Source organism: Dipodomys ordii, unplaced genomic scaffold (assembly GCF_000151885.1).
Source record: "Dipodomys ordii isolate 6190 unplaced genomic scaffold, Dord_2.0 Scaffold122, whole genome shotgun sequence".
Taxonomy (NCBI): Eukaryota; Metazoa; Chordata; class Mammalia; order Rodentia; family Heteromyidae; genus Dipodomys; species Dipodomys ordii.
The window spans coordinates 8,525,536-8,543,279 of NW_012267338.1; the positions used below are offsets into that span (position 1 = coordinate 8,525,536).

At 35.8% G+C, this 17,744-nt stretch overlaps 1 protein-coding gene across 4 annotated transcripts in view; it reads left to right on the top strand.

Annotated features, from left to right (window-relative positions):
* Positions 1-17,744, top strand: part of Rap1gds1 (RAP1, GTP-GDP dissociation stimulator 1) — a 97,789-nt gene that overhangs the window by 60,126 nt on the left and 19,919 nt on the right. For all 4 annotated transcript variants that reach the window (XM_013029781.1, XM_013029782.1, XM_013029783.1 and 1 more), the window contains 2 exons: positions 9,612-9,740; positions 13,477-13,602. In XM_013029781.1, coding sequence (XP_012885235.1) covers positions 9,612-9,740; positions 13,477-13,602 — 255 coding nt within the window. The remainder of the gene's footprint in view (positions 1-9,611; positions 9,741-13,476; positions 13,603-17,744) is intronic.

Here is a 17,744-nt window from a genome sequence, read left to right on the forward strand (position 1 = left end):
ACATGAAGTTTTTTTATATATATATGAATTTACCATTGAATGTCAATACACAAGCCCCTGTTAATTTGGGAATAGACTATATGAATGATTAAGTATCCTTTCTGTTTCATCAGAAAACAAAACTGTTTCTGGTCCCAATGACTTAAACCTTTTCTATAGATAGGGAACTTTTAGTTGCATAAACAATTATTTTTAATATGCAGATAAAACAGTACTGAAATTGACCAATTTCATTCCTCTGAAGAAAATTTTTCATGTTTTTTTTATTTGTCCTAAAGCATATTGGTACCATACTGAAGTTTAAACATACCTTGATTCAGAGACTTCTGTTTATGCTTGGAAAAGTTTCATGGTTTTAAATTGCTCGCTTTTGTGTTCATCAGTATGGAGGGTTGAACCTAGCTAGGGCCTTAGGCTTGCTAGGCAGGCCTAGCAACTTAGTTATTATTCCTTATCCAGGCACATGGCATTAGTAGAAAAGAGTACTAGAAAAAAGAAATAAGTACCAGGAGTATAGTTAAAAGTTCTCCACAAGCTTAGTAAGTCTGCCTGTGTACACTTGGAAATTGACTGTTGATGGAATAGAAGCAAACTCATAATCTAAAGTGAAGCCCTTAGAGACCAGAATAAGACCTGTTTAAGGAATTTATTCATGGAAATTATTATTACAAATATCCATGATTTATCAATAAATAATACCTAGTGGAAACCTGTCACATTTTAATTTTTATCTTAATATAGTTAACAGGGAAGGAATAAACTGTTCTAACTCCCCCCATAATGTTTTAAATGACAAGAAGCTATAAATGTGCCACTAGGAAAAACTTGTTTCTTCTGAAATTATTAACATAATATGCAGTTCATTGCTTCTTTATCTGACTATATATAATAGCTATACGTTTCTGTAAGTGATTTCTGTAAATGACACTAATACTTTTCTTATATCTTAGTGTAACACCCTAGTTTTGAAAGACTAATTTTTTCTTTTGCGTGGTTCCTGAAAATTTTCTAACATCATTATAATAATTCTCTTACTGCTGCATGGACTGATGGCATAAGATAATAAATACATGGCCTCTTTTGAGGCCATTTCTTAACTAAGATAATTAATTAGTTAAGAAATTATCTTAGTTAAGAAATATAATTCATAGGTTATGCTATTGAAGATAATAACTGAATTTAAGTATTAAGAGTAGTACTTAAATTTGTTTAAAAACAGATCTGAGAAGTCTTTTCTAATTTAAGGATCTAGTTTAAAGGTAATTGATTTGTGCCCATTTTTTTCTATCAATAATTTCATACTTCTAATCATACTGTCCATTATTCCTGGTGAGACCTACCCAATAATTTGTTTTCTTTTTCTTCATATTTGAAATAAAAAGATATTAGCTGGGAACGATACTAATTTTAAAAAAAACAACCTGAACAGCACTTTAGTCTGAGCTATGTGTTTATTCTTTATTCCTACATTTTGGTACTACTTTATTATGGGACTTAAGGATTATTTCCTAGACATTAGATTTTAGAAAAATGGTGTGTGTTTAAGTTCAAGTCTTTTGAAGCCCAATTTGTCAAATTAAAATTCTCTAGTGTGTTAAATGAAGTTAAGTATGTTGAAGTTTTTTGTATAGCTGAGAAGTCGGTAGGCTATTTTATTATTTACTCTTATTCTTGTATTCTTTAACTGCTATTTTCTTTGTTTACAAAATATCTGAACTTTTATGTCCTTCACAAAGAGTTTTCTAATCACTTTCCTGAAACAGGTTGTATTCATGAAGTCCTACTACAAACGTCATTTGAAAAAAAAATTCCATGTAAGACAAATTATTCTGGTGCCTTTTGCTAATTCTGCCTATTCAGTTAGGCTCAGTTAGCCTATCGTCATAATCCTAAACTGTTACTGTAATAATGCTGCTCCTTCATAGACTCCTGCTAACTGTTTTATTAGAGATGCATCAACTACACATACTGGTATTAATTTGCAGCTCTCCAGCCCTTGTAGAATGAACTTCTCAATGCAGAAATCTGAAGTTTTTATCTCAAAGAAAATGAAATGGTTTTTGTAGTTGTACTGTCTATGATTTCAGTAGCCTGTATGTAAAGCTTAGCACTATGTTATCAGAGGAGTAACATTGTCTTGGTCTTACCAGCTTTCAAAGGATTCTGCATTGATGCTAGCATATACCATGGTACCTTATGGTACTGTCTAGATGTCCACCAGTAACTGGGGGCAGTGCAAAGCAAAATTTGTATCTGAAGTTAATTTTCTCTGACATTATTACATTTTCCACAAATGATTTTCATGAATTCCTTTTCTGATTAATCATACTCTGACTGAATATTATTTTTGAGATTTTTCTTCAAATTTGAAAATTTGAAGAAAATTTGAGGCGTGGGGAAATGATTTTTTTATCTCAAATTCACAAGCTTTTAAAGAGTTTCCAAGTTGGATTTTTTATTCCAAGATTCACTGCTTTAATGAAATTAAGTAGTTAAAACAGTTCTTCACACTTTGTTTAATGTTGTAAGTTTCTCAAGAGAATATATCTGTGTTCTCCATTATTCAAGTTTGTATAATTTTTGCCATCATGAATTGCTGCTGTTTTGCATCTCACTTAACTTATAGATATTCAACATATTCCTTCTTTTGAAAAAGAATGCCAAGAAAGTCACACTGGGTCAGAAAGACTGGGTCTCTACTTTGTTACTGATGCTGCTACACTAAGTTGAGATGTGATTGTAGCAAGCACATAATACTGAACACATGTGAATTTTTAGTTCTAGGAAAGACAGTTCTAGGAAAAACATTGAGCTACCTGACCTTCCAGTTTCTGACATTACAGCTAGAAGTGAATAATAGATTTTTGTTTATTAAATTAATGTATCTCAGATTTAGGGCACTTGGTAAAGTCCATTCAGAGAGAAATTGCAAACCACTTCATGTAAATTAACTTCTAGAAAAAATAGCAATCTAACATGGTATTATCTAAATAGTTTTCAAAATGGTTATAGGCTAGAAATTTTAAATGTGGAGATGTGGATAATTTATTATTATAATTTGTATGTTTTAAATAACACTGTAACATTATGTGATTTTTAAGTTGTGAAAAATAAATAATAAAGCTATTCTTTTAAAGGCCAGAATATAATTTTGTGAAATAAGAACTATTTGCATTATTAAACTTAGTCTATAAGGTCTGCATGTTCGAATATAAATGAATCTGGCATTTAGCTTAGTTTGTTATACAAAAATTCAGGCCTATAATTTAAACTATATAGATGTGGCCTTTATTTCAGCAGTGCCACCATATAAAAGCTGAGATTGAATTGGGTTTAAACTACAGCTACCCATGTTCCTCTTAAAAATACTTTTAACCTTTAAGACTTTTTTTTTCTGAGATGAAAGCATAGTTTTCTTTTTGTTTTGTTTTTTTTGTGCCCGTAGTAGGGCTTGAATTCAGGGCCTGCTTACTGGTGCTCTGCCACTTGAGACACAGCTCCACTTCTGGCTTTTATGTTGGTTGGTTGAAATTAAGAGTTTAAGTGGCTTTCTTGCCTGGGCTGGCTTCAAAGAGCAATCTTGAGATCTCAGCCTTCTGAGTAGCTAGGATCATAGGTATTCACCAGCAGCACTCAGCTGGAAGTATCTTTTTTAATGAGATAGACATTTCTATAAATTTTATTTGTGGCAGTATTCAGTATAGCCAGAGTAGATATGCAGTAAATAATTTAACCTGGAGTGATAGAAGGGAAAAAAATTATCTGTTAGATTAAAATTAGCTGTGACTGGATTGAGGATACTAAATGTGTTAGGCCTCTCACAGATGATTAAGCCTTTTTTCCTAATTTTCTTGTGATTTTTGCTTTGCAGTTTTTTGTTGTTGTTGCTGCTGCTGTCCTATATTACTCATGCGTGTAATTTTGTTATTTATCTTTAAAACCTTTTTAAAGGAGAAATTTGGCCATGTAAAAGACTATTTTCAAAAGTCAGAAAGAACTTTTGAATTCTCCTTTCAGTTCTTCAAATTTTAATGTAAATGTATTGGTTTGAACCTCCAGCATTCTCAATATTTTGATTATAGTTTCTTTCCTTTTCTTTTGATATTGTTTTATGTCATTGAAATTTTTAACCTGGGGATGGAAGCAGTTCTCTTGGTGCAAAACACAATAGATCTATGATTTCGGTAAAAAAGGCTTTTAAAATAATGGATTTAAAGTTGATTTTATACACATAGAAGTGTGTTTGACTATCATCAACAGTTAGGTGTCCACTCTCCTGATTGGTCAACAAAAAGATACTGGATAAGAGTCAGAAAGAAAGTCAGGCCTGTACTTGTGCCTGTATGTAGTTGGTCCTAATCACCCTCCAACTAGCCCTATATATATCACTTTCCTTTTCACTGTTACACGGCTAAAACCTGCTTATATTCTGGAGTGCCCTTTCACAGAGAAATCACTTCTAATTTTTATTTTATACCCTGCTTTTAGAAATACAGGTGTTCCATTATTGTCTGCTCTATCAACTGAGTACAACTCACGTAACTATCATTGGAGTTTATAATGTAAGCCTGTAGGCAATATATATTATGCCATGAGTAACATGGATAAACACTAATGTGCAACTATTTTGAAGTGTGTTTTATTTTGACACAGATTCATCCTTAAGTCCTTTCCAGCAGTAATGCTAGTAATCTCATAACATTCACTTTAAGAATAAGATACACCTGTCATAATCTTTTTTAAAAGACCTATTTTTTAGTTACTGATCAACATAACTTAGCTAACTGAAATTTTCAGCATACTTTTCGGGACCTATAATCTAGTCTATACCAGTGTTTTAAACATGAAACTTAAAAAATCAGGGGGAAAAAGGTTCCTCAACTTGAGATCTTCTCTCCAGATCTCCATTCTTTGGAGTTGCCATGAGTGTGACCTGAAGAACTTGGAACCATTGAAATTCAAATGTAGGTAGGTAAGTGTTCACACCAGCGCATGCGTTGATTGCCTATATCTCTTTGTATATGCATCTGTATTGCACCCCCTCAGTGGCTTTCTTCCTCTTCCTCCCCATAGATCATGTAGGGCCTGTGTCATGTATTTTTGTAAATCTGTATTTTGGTCAGTCTATTTGTCTGTGATGTGTGTCAGGAATAGTTTATTTTAAAAAATTAAAATAAAAAACCAAAACCTGGAAGTGGCGCTGTAGCTCAAGTGGTAGAGCGCTCGCCTTGAGTTGAAGAGCTGAGGGACAGCGCCCAGGCCCAGAGTTCAAGCCCCATGACTGACAAAAAAAAAAAGAAAGAAAAAGTTTTAAAAATAAAAAAAAAACCTGAAGATGTTTATGACATTGTGTTGTCTAAAGATTGTCTTTCACACATAAGTATTTGCTACGTATGGGCCTGGGTTGCATTGTTGTGAAATGCTGTGTGTGTTGAGCTCTGATAAACATTCTCCTAGAATTGCTGGTATTTGTTAAGGGATTTGTTAAAGTCTTCAGTCCTGCAGTTGTTTCATACTGTTTCCAATGTGTCTAGAGAATGTACATTGTTCCTAAGAATGTCTTCCTGTTAATTTTTCATTTAAGAGTCACACTTCTGATTGCTGTTATGTCATATGAAGAACATTCACAAGCTTTCTTTGAACAATTAAAAAATAATAATCAGATAGCTTAAGAGGTAGTACCCCTGCCTACCAAGCTCAAGACCCTGTGTTTAAATTTCCCAAATAGTCAGTTGCTTCCATTGATAAGAATTAATACAGACTTAATTGCGTAAACAGGACCTCCACTTAATTCTTTTTAAGCCTACTTAATGGAAACAAAGTTGAAAATGAAATAGATAGGCAAACTAAATCTGTAGTACTCCCAGTTTAACTAGGGTTCCTACTCAAATAAATAGGATGAGAGCCTCACATGCTTCATTAAGATAATTCCTCTCAAAATATCTGAGCACCAAATCTGTAATTATATAGAATACTTTTAACTTTTTAATTTTTCCTTTTCTCTCCCTGTTATTATGTCTTCCAGGCATATCTTTTAATTCAGAAGGTTTTTTTCCATAATTTTTTCCCTATTCTAATTCCCTAAAAGTAGTTAATTCTTTAACAGAGGTTTTTAAACTTATTTCTCTGGACCCTTTTAGACATTTAAAAGGTACAGAAGATCTCAAAGAACTTTCATTTATGTACATGAGTTATTTGAAAGTCTTCAATATTTCATTTTGAAATAATAAGCCTATCTGTCATGTAAGTAATGTTTATGAAAAATATTTTCAAAAACAACATTGCTGAGGGGGAAAAAAAGCCTTATTGCTGTATGTTGAGGCAATAACTAACTGTAACAGCTACTAACACAATTTGTGGACTCTGCCTGGGTCGGGCTAACATGGCACCATTTTTACCAGCATACTTTTTGTGCTATCAACACACAAATATAATCTTAATATTTTTATTTTCTGTTTCTATTTTGGTCTCGGCCCTGGGGTTTGAATCGGGCATGGGCACCGTTGCTGAGCTTTTCTGCTCAAGGTTAGTGCTCAACCACATCAGTTCCACTTGCGACTTTTTGGTGAATAATTAGAGACAGGCATTTCATTGACTTTCCTGCCTGGGCTGTTTTTGAACCATGATCCTCAGATCTCAGCTTCCTGAGTAAATCGGATTACAAGCATGAGCCACCAGTGCCCAGCAAATGCTGTTTTTTCAAACAGGATTTTGACTTTGTGATCTTCTAAAAGGGTTTTAGGAATCTCACTTGGAAAACTGTATTCCAGGATGCCTGTGCATCTATAAAATTTCTCTCAACATGCTGAAGGACTTTTTTTATTTTTCTCTCTCTCTACTCTGAGCTTTAATTATCCAAGCAGAGTTCTTACATGCAGTGTGAACAAATTTTAGAGTTACCTTGAGTATGATTATTGTTTTAGTTAGCATCACAGAAGTAGATAGAAAAGAACGCAACCAATTGGTCCACATGAGTCTGTCCAGTTGGATGACTACCTATTTTTTTCTCTTGTGTGTATTATGTGTGTTGTATGTGAGTATACAATTAATTGGTTCCTGAGTAGTTTTAAAACATTTTCTTGAAGTAAAATGATTTTCACGAAGTATGATTCACACTAGTTGCCATATGCTCTGTGCTACTTTTTCCTTTTGATCTACTACAATTGCAAATTTTACTGGTGCAAATTTGACTGATTTTGTTAGGCTCTCCACATTTCTTAATTTTTTGCCCCTCTTTTCCTCGGAACCAAAATTTATAGCATTTTAAAAGCAGTCCAAGAAAGTGATAGAGATGCCAAGTTAGGAGAATGTGAAGAGCAAATCATCTTCTAAGTGGCATTCTCCCTCTTTGAGTTATCTTCTTCATGAAATGTGTTCTTCCTTGGGCTGGGAAGGTGGCTCAGTGGTAGAGTGCTTGCCTTGCATGCATGAGGCCCTGGGTTCGATTCCTAAGTACCACATAAACAGAAAAGGCTAGAAGTGGTGCTGTGGCTCAAGTGGTAGAGCGCTAGCCTTGAGCTGAAGAGCTGAGGGACAGCACCTAGACCTAGAGTTCAGGCCCCATGACCGACAAAAGAAAAAAAAAGAAAGAAAGAAATGTGTTCTTCCGCTGATGTCCCTGGACTGTGGGATTTTATAATTTGTACCAACAGTACTGAGGGGGTGTGTGATGCTTACATATATGCAGACATAGAGCAGTTTGACTCACACTCAATGCATGCGCTAGTGCTCACGCTTATATACCTGAAATTTAATGATTCAGTAGCTCTGCAGTATTTGATGAGCTAGTTAAAAATGAATAAATAAATAGCAATACTGATAAAGAACAAGGAGATACAGAGGTGATTCACTAGAAAGAACTCGTTTGGTAAGTAAAATCATTTCTAACTTAGAAAGTTCTTTGGTGCATGATGATAATAAATCCTGTGATCAGAATGCAAGCATTCTGTCCACATGGTACATAACACTGTATCTTTCAAGTATTTTTGCTATGTATTGTGAATCATTCAATGATTGCTGCATTGTATACTCAGACAAAAAAAATACTTCAAAAAGCCCCAAATTGTTTAGCTGAATATATTTTTTAATCTTCATTTAGGATAAATTTGATGAAATTCCATTGCAAAATGTAAAGTATTTTGTGTAGCTATTTGAACTCTAAATGTAACTTTTCCCTTTTGTCTCAGGTTTATCTTCTATTCTTGTTCTGGTAATAAGCCCCCTTGCCATATTGATGTACCACAACTACTCTAGATATTTTCCTAATTAAACACTCACCACTTTTCAGGGGCAATAAGCTACCATTGAATCTCAACTTCATACCCTGCTCTAACCTCCAGGCAGAATTAACAGCAAAGACCTCCAGGCAAATAATACAGGACATCTGAGATAACTCAAAGCTCAACCCTGTCTTAGTGTTCTCTTGATAATCACCCACTCACCGCCTTATTGACTGGTTAAGAACTTTAAGTAAGAAAAACTTGGGTTAAGGAGTAAGAAAGACTTGGCTTCTAAGGAACATGTGTCTTGTGAAAAAGTTTCATCTTTATATTCCAAATAGATAACTTAAAAGAAATTGTAGAAAATTATTAGTTTGCATATGGTATATAATTCTAAAAAGATAACCTTTGAAAGAGGATTCCTACATCTTTGGATGAGCCAGTTATTGGCAGCAATAATGTTTTATATAAATAAGTGTAAATGTCTTTCTTTTTTAGCTTTTGGTTTTCATTTTGGCTAATTTACCTTCAACTTTACTTCAGGTATTCTATCATCACTGACCATGAAGAACCATTGTGGATATCCAAGGCATGTTGAGTACCTTAAAAGAAATTAGTTGCTTATAAAATGAAGGCAAAGAAGAATAAGGTCATGTTGACCTCATTCTCTGCACCTCTCAAAGCCATCTCTTATTGAGATGATCTGTCTCTGTAATTAAATAAACTCTTGAAAAGAAAAAAAATATTTTAGGTAACTGAATTTTTTCTTTGTTAAAACCACATTCTTTTTTAGCAATCATCAAAGAACACTCTACATGCAAATGCTCAGAACTAATCATTTTGGCGATTATTTACTTCCCTATTATGAAGCAAATGTATATAGAGGGTCCTAGGATTTTTGCCTCCTTTCCTATTTTCTGAAGCTTTTTGTATGTTGTTATTTTTCTTAATGCAAATGTTTCATTAACCTTTCCATTTAGAAAACAATGGTAATATTTATTTATATATTTTAAAAGCCTACTTATTAAAGCCATAAGACCTTATTTTAGAACAAAACAACTCAAGATTTGAAATACTGTTTAAATTATTTTCATATCTAAATTTCGGTTGGCCGTTGCAAAGATTCTGAAGTCAACTCTCTGAAATAATGTGTTTAAAATGTTCATTCAGACATATGAATGGACCTCATCTTCCTCCACTTTATTTTTTTTAATTTTATTTTATGGTCAAGATACTGGACTGAGGGGTTACAGTTATTTTCCTTCCCTTTAACTCAAGGAGAATTGAGTTTGCACTACAGAGAATAGCAGGTCTTTTCTTCTTACTAATGTTCAATTGATTTGTGATTTGATTGGATTTTCTTCCCTTGTCTTTTTTTTTTTTTTTTTACAGATTCTCTTCAAGCACAGCTTATCAATATGGGTGTTATTCCTACCTTAGTCAAATTACTGGGCATCCACTGCCACAATGCAGCTCTTACAGAAATGTGTCTTGTTGCATTTGGAAATTTAGCAGAACTTGGTAAGTCTTGCTCATGAACTACAAATGCCATCAACTTATTAATGTACTTAGAAACACATTAATGTACTTAGAAACCAATTTTTAAGAACCTATGATCTACCTAAATTATATTTGCTTATTTTTTATACATTAAAGATATTTTGTGTGCCCAGGCTGGCTCTGAACCTTGATCCTCCTAGCTAAGCCTCTCGAGTATCCAGGATTATAGGCGTGAGCCACTGGGTGCCCAGCAGTTTTGCCCATTTCTGTTAGACATTGTTAGCTCTGGAAAATAGACTCTATCACTAAATCATACATCACCCTGTGACGTCCCATCCCCTTCTGGAGTTTTAGGACAGCACATAGAAAACCATGGCCAATGAGTTTTATCTTACCTAACCTTAAGAAACAGTTGGTACCAAATAAGGAAATGATGATATACTATCTTTGGATAGGCTGTGCTGTATAAGAGCTTATGTAACTGCAATTGCTTGCAGAGGACCAATTTCATGCCTTTTATGGTGGGGTGTCTAAGTGTTTCCACTTCAGCAACTATGCAGAACTCCTGCTGACTTTCATGAGAAGGAGCTAATCATTAAATTGTTGATTACCTATACTCCAGTAAACTATTTTCATCCATTTCTTCAGTGAATTAGAAAATCCTAGATCCTTATTGAACCTCACTCACCTGCATAGAGGCCCTGTGAAGTAAATGGGGCCTACTCCTTAAATTTCACCTCATGTAAATTAATAGAAATTACTAGTATTATTAGTATGAATACATGCTTCCTTCTGGGAGGGAAAGTTATGAAGGACAGTGCAGGCATTTAACTTAATTATATAGACACACACATTTAAGTAGTTCAATGTACAAAATACTGAGATCGCTCTTGCTAGGTACAAGCCCCTTAGGAATACAAAATATTAACATTTCTTCAAAGGTGTGTCACAAAAAGACACATTATAAATTTGTTCATCTTCGGGCAATTATTTTTCAAGGTTTTGAGTTATGGCCTACTATTAGAAATGCATCTTAGGCATAATGGCACCTAGATATAATTCCAGAACATCATAAGCTGAGGCAGGAGTTTCACAAGATCAAGGCCAGCTTGAGTTACCCAGTAAGACCCTGTCTCAAAAAACAAAATCCTATATTCCATCTCTGTATCACCAATTGTTATATAAACATACATGAAGCTAAATTGTACTCTACTCTGTACAGTACACTGATAGTTAATGCTGTATTTTTAGTAGAACACTAAATTGAGATCATATGTTACTAGTGAATCACTGGCATTTGAAAAATACAGCCATATATGATCTTTGTTATGTGAAATCATTTGAGAAGCAGTTTTAATAGAGGAGTTACCAGAAAATTCTTGTTACATAATCTTCCTAAAAGCAAAGTTAAATTCTCACACAAAGAATTTATTGTCAGGAAAAATTTAAATAATGTTTCTCATTTTGACACCTGTATTCATTATGCGTGTGATATGTAGCTTATCTTTTGTGGATTTTAATAAAACATTTGGTTTATTCAGACATCAAGTAATTATGTCTTTTAATAATTACCCCATATGCCAAAAATTCTCAATGATGATATTTATTTTGCTGGTATTTATAAAATGTTTGTTGAGAAAGTTTAAGCATAGTTATAAATTGATGGTTTAATGTTTCCATAATGTATACCACACCAGGCTCTATTTTCTCAGCCACATTTTCACTAAACCAACCCTATGGATTTCAGAAATTGCTTCAAAAAATAGTATTTTGTTAAATCCAATCACCTTATTCTTTAGGAACAAAAACAAGATGTTTGCCAGCCAAATTCGAAAATAAAAATAAATATTGGCTCCATAATAGCACTGCTTTTTGAATACCGGCATACTGGAATATATACTTTGATCTATGTAAGCTGGTGTGGGCTCACCTTCCCAATCTATGGTGCCCTATATTTGTTCCTGTTTTTCTACCAGACCTCTATAAATTCTTGTTCCTTGGTCCTTGACGCTTCGTTTTCTTACCCTCTTAGTTCTCCTGTCAAAGACATTGTTATTTATCCACAACATCCAACAACACTCTGTATTGATTCTTTTCTCTCTTTCTTAAAATATATTTTTTATTGTAAAGATACTGCACAGAGGAGTTACAGTTACATGAGTAAGGTAATGAATATGTTTCCTATCGAGCATTGTTACCCCTCCTTTGTTTTTCCCCTACCATCCCTTCCCTCCCCCTCTCCCCAAGTCCCCTGTTCTTTTCTCTTCATAGTCCTCTGAAAGGAAACTATTTTTCTTGCTATGCAGCCCAGGTTGGCATCATCCTCTCTGTCTTTCAGACTCCACCTCCTAAGTGCTTGAACTATAGGTATGCACCACCATGCCTGGAAACAGTGCCACAAATACATGGAACTTAATTAAGCATATATATATATATATTTTTTTTTTCTTTTCCTTCCTGAAATTCTGGAACAGACTGCACATGTTAAATTGTGTCCTAATTCATTTTTAAGTTATGTGTTTGTAGCAAGCAAAACCATACACATTTTTGTTTTTAACACTTTATTTTTTTTCCTTTGAAAAATAAGTGTTAAGAAATGTATGTGAATGGAGAAAGTAGAGGTAATATATGTAAACGTTGCTAGCGAGAAATTTGGTTCTAAAAGTGGGTGAGCTTGAATTGTAATTGAAAAACATGGTAAGGTTGAGGGTAAATATTTTTCATGAAAGAAACTAGCATGTTTAAATTTTGATTGTTAGTGGCCAGTTCTCCAGGTAAAGAATCTTTTTCTGCAAGGACCACTGGCATGTTATGTTAGCGGCTATTGATGGTTATGTTGCTATGAATTAACTCCCTTGATTTATTAATTTCTTTTTTTGGGGGGCGGTCCGGTTGTGGGGCCTGAACTCTTGACCTGGGCGCTGTCCCTCAGCTCTTCAGCTCAAGGCTAGCGCTCTACCACTTGAGCCACAGCGCCACTTCTGGCTTTTTTCTTTTTGCTTATGTGGTGCTGAGGAATCGAACCCAGGGCCTCATGCATGCAAGGCAAGCGCTCTACCACTGAGCCACCTTCCCAGCCCCTAGATTTATTAATTTCGAGTCCTACTTGTGGTTGCCTTGGCAAGGCTTTATAGAGTCCACAGATCAGGTGTGCCCCATCTGTAGAGAGTAAAGGGGAGAGGTTGGACATCTGGAAGACATAGGAGAGAATGAGGCAGCTGTTATTTAAAAGAATTGGCTTTTATAGGGCAGCCCTGGGTTTGCAGATGTAGCTGAGTAATAGAGTACTTGGCCCTGGGTTCAATCCCTGGCACTACAAAAATAAACAAAAAAAAATATATAGTAGTAAAAAAAATACTACTCAAAACCAACATTTGAATAATACTAACATGGTGTTATTTTTATTCATCCGTGTTAAATTCCATCTGCTATGAATAATTTTTCTTTGACTAACAGCCTTGAAATTATGCATTTGTAGCTTAAAATTGTATTGTTGCTATGGTTACCTATATGTTATGCTACGGAACATTTTTTATAGCCTCAAGTATTATTGGGTTGGAAGATTTTTCTCTAAATCCTTAGGTATTTTTCTTTTTTGGGGGGGTGTATTGAAAAATCAGTTTTATTCTGTATTTGAAGAATATCTTTGTTTTATAATGGACCAAAATGATCAAATACTAGAAAATAATAGAAAACAAATTTCTGGTTTTAATTGGTTTGCTTGTTCTAGGTTTTTTTTTTCTTGTTTGTTTTTCAGAGTCAAGTAAAGAACAGTTTGCCAGTACAAACATTGCTGAAGAGCTGGTAAAACTCTTCAAGAAACAAATAGAACATGATAAGAGAGAAATGATTTTTGAAGTTCTTGCTCCACTTGCAGAAAATGGTGAGAAAAGAAATCTACCTTTTGATTCATTGCCATGTTGACCTTCTCAGTTTGTTTTCTAACATTAAACTACCAGTTCTTTAGCTTAAAAACCTTCTTTCTGTTATGAATGATGTGTTGTTTTATTTTGTTATCTCTAACTTCAACTCCATACCTGTATTTTCTTTGCCAAAGCTGCTTTTTCTAGGTCTTTTGATTTTAAAACCTTAGCAGACATGCTTTTGTAGCTAACATAGTCTTGTTCCAATATGAAAAAAAAGAAAGCTGACATGCTGAACTCTACTTCTGTACCCTTGTAAGGCAAAAGGGATAAAAGTTGGAATCCTCGGCCTGCCAGCCATAAAGATATTGGTAAATCACACCCTTCTTTGGCCAAAAACATCTTAAGGGATGTACCCTAGGAGGTGAATGAATCAAGGAACCAATTTCTTGCACATATTCAAAACAGAGAGGGTGGAACACATGAGGAGATGTGACACTATAAACAAGAATCAGCACAGAGAACAGAAATAGCAACCATCTCCAGCTATTAGAATTATCAGACATTGGTTCAAAACTATGTTTAATCTATTCAAAGGGTTAAAAATATAAACTTAAAATTTATAGAAGGAAGCCGGGTGCCTAGCTACTCAGGAGGCTGAGATCTGAGGATTGTTTTTCAAAGCCAGCCTGGGCAGGAAAGTCCATGAGACTCTGATCTCCAATTAACCACCAGAAAACCAGAAGTGGCGCTGTGGCTCAAGTGGTAGAGCGCTAGACTTGAGCGAAGAGCACAGGGATAGTGCCCAGACCCAGAGTTCAAGACCCGTGACTGACCCCCCTCCCCCCCAAAAAAATTAGAAGGAAACTAGGAACTATAAAAATATGATACAAGATTATTTTTAAAAAGAAATGAAAATTACTGAATCAAAACATTAAGACAAAATTAAGGACTTAATGAAGGGTTTAATGGATTAGGTATAGTTCAATTAGAGATCTAGTAAACTACTAAAAGATAGATTGGAAAGAAATCCAACATGAAATACAAAGAATAAGAGACCCTACCAACAATTTGCTTGTATAATTGGTACACCCGAATAAAAAGTTGTGTTCCGGTGGTTCATGTCTGTAATCCTAGTTACTTGAGAGGCTGAGATGGGAGGATCGTAGTTTACCAACAGCCCAGGCAGAAAACCTTTAAGACTCCATTTCAGTGGAAGAAGCTGGGCCTGATGGTATACGCCTGTTATCCTAGCTACAGTAAGAAGCCTAACATAAGTGCTTTCCAGTACAGATAGAACACGTGGCTCTGAGTACAAACCTCCAGTACCACCAAGTCAAAGAAAGAGCTAGTGGCTAATTTACACAGAAGAAGAGGTATAGTAGCCATACATCATAAATGTAGGTATTTGAGAGGCTGAGATTGGAATGTCTCACTTTGAGACCAACTTGGCCAAAAAGTTCACGAGACCTCACCTCAGTCAATAAAATGCTGGACGTTGTAGTACACACCTGATATCCAGCTACACAGGAAACATAACCAGGAGGATTGCAGGACAGGCTGGCCTGGGCTAAAAGTGAGACTCCTTTTAAAAAGTAAATCGAGCCGGAAGCTTGGCTTAAGTGGTACAGCACTTTGCTAGGAAGCACTTTGCTATGAGTTTAAACCCCAGTACCACGAAAAGAAGGAAAGGGAGGAGGGAACAGAAAGAAATGCAGTGGCTAAAGTGACAGTGTAGAATCTCACACTCAGTTCCCAAGGACACGAGGAAATAGGATCACAGTCCACGTAGGCCCAAGCCTAAAGCATAATGCTACCTCAAAAATAACCAACAAGAGACAGGAAGCATGGCTCAAATGGTAGAATGCCTGCCTGGCAAGCCTGAAGCCCTGAGAAGAAGAAACGTGTTGTAAGTATAAGGAAAACTAATGGATTAAGAATGAAAGGATGCGGGGGGGGCGGGGAAGAGCCAAGCCAGCCACAGGTGACGCATGCCTATAGTCCAAGCTACTCAGGAGGCTGAGATCTTGAGGATTTCCATTCAAAGCCAGCACAGATAGGAAAATCTGTGGGACTCTTATCTCCAGTTAGCCACCAAAAAGTCAAAAGTGGAGCTGTGGCTCAAATAGAGTTCTGGCCGTGAACAAAAAAGCTAAAGGACAGCAGGCACTCCCTGAGTTCAAGTCCCAGGACTGGCTGAGTGTGGTCACACATAACTGTAATTCCAACACCTAGGAGAATGAGGAAGATAGAGATAGAGACTCCAAGGTAAGCCTATACTATGTTTCAAGGCTTAAATCTAAAAAAAAAAAAAAAGAATGAAAGAAGGAAAGGAAGGGAGGGAGAGAGAGAAAGAAAGGAAGGAAGGAAGGAAAGAAGGAAGGAAGGAAAGAAAGAAAGAGAAAGAAGGAAGAGAGAGAGAAAAAAAATTAACATAGGCTAAGCATGGTGGCTTGTGCCTCTTTTTAGCTATTTATGGGCAGAAATCAAGAGGTGGGATTGTGGCTCATGCCCATACCAGACAAAAGTTTAGCTAGATCCAAGCTCAGCCAATACAAAAAGCTGGGCATGGTTCACCCCATCACCCCAACTATGTGGGAAACAAAAATAGAAGGATCATGCTCTAGGCCTGACTGGCGTAAACGTGAGACCCTGTTTAAAAAATTAAGCAGAAATAATTGGGGGGGTGTCCCACTAGTGATAGAGCACCTGCCTGAGTTCAACCCCTGTACTGCCAAATTAAAAAACAAGAAATATGCATTCATATAAAGAAATACATTTCTAATGCCTCAGAGGTCAAAGGAGAATCACTGTAAAAATCAAAATGATTGGGGCTGGGAAGGTGGCTCACTGGTAGAGCACTTGCCTTGCATGCCTGAGGCCCTGGGTTCGATTCCTCAGCACCACATAAGCAAAAAGAAAAAAGCTGGAAGTGGTGCTGTGGCTCAAATGGTAGAGCACTAGCCTTGAGCTGAAGAGCTGAGGGACAGCGCCCAGGCCCAGAGTTCAGGCCCCACGACCAGACCCAAAAAAAAAAAAAAATCAAAATGATTTCTAGCTTTACACATTGTTGGGAATATGGAAAAAATACTGTCAGGAGCATTACTCATGCAGTCTTCATACTGTATTCAAAAAACATTAATTGCAGATAAGTTGTTGACCTAAACATGAAAGCTTGTCTGAAAATATAAAAGTATGTATCATTATGGCCTCAGAGCAGAGTTAGGGAACTTGTTTTCTACAGGGAATGATTATTTGGTAGAGTAGAAATTATAGAAGTGATCACGGTACGAACCAGCGTAGGAGGTAGTGATTAGAAAAATAAAGGGAGTTATGATGAGAAAGACACAAGTTGGGGAAGGGGAATCATGGATTGTTGGCAGTGAATTTTTGTTGTTGAGGTGCTCTATTACTTGATCCATAGCCCCAGTATGTTTACTATACATATCGAATATACATACAAATTTGTACACACACACACATATATGAACACAGTAGTAATAAACATACTGGATGGATGCTGGTGGCTCACGCCTGTAGTCCTACCTATTCAGGAGGCTGAGATCTGAGGATCACGGTTCAAAGCCAGCCCAGGCAGGAAAGTCCAGGAGACTCTTATCTCCAGTAAGCTACTCAAACAAACTGGAAGTGGTGCTGAGGATCAAATGGTAGAGTGCTCATCTTGAGCAAAAGAAGCTCAGGAACAGTGCTCAGGCCCAGAGTTCAAGCTCCAAGACTGACAAAAGAGAGAGAGAGAGAAAGTGTTGGACAGAATAATTTGGCTAAAGGTGCCTGACTTTTTCTGGAAGACTCTGCTGACCCTAATTAAGACAGTCCCAGCTTCCTAAGTTTGTTTGTGATTACAGTCAACCTGTAATCAGAGAGCTCTGTATCTTGACACATTTCGTTTTCTGCATGCTTTCCATCTTATTCTTCAGGGAGAAATTTGTGGGTTTTGCTCTTTTTTAAATCTCATTTGGTGGTTCTGCAAAAATGAAAATGTGGTCATGATCTTCAGCCAGTTTTTACGCCAGAGAATTACCTGGAACTTTCTAATACTACTTCAGAATAAGAACAGTTTTCATTTTTTATTTATTTTGTCCACCCTTAATTGTGCAGTGGCTGCAATGATAACTATGAAAATTTGTCCCCGGATTATTTT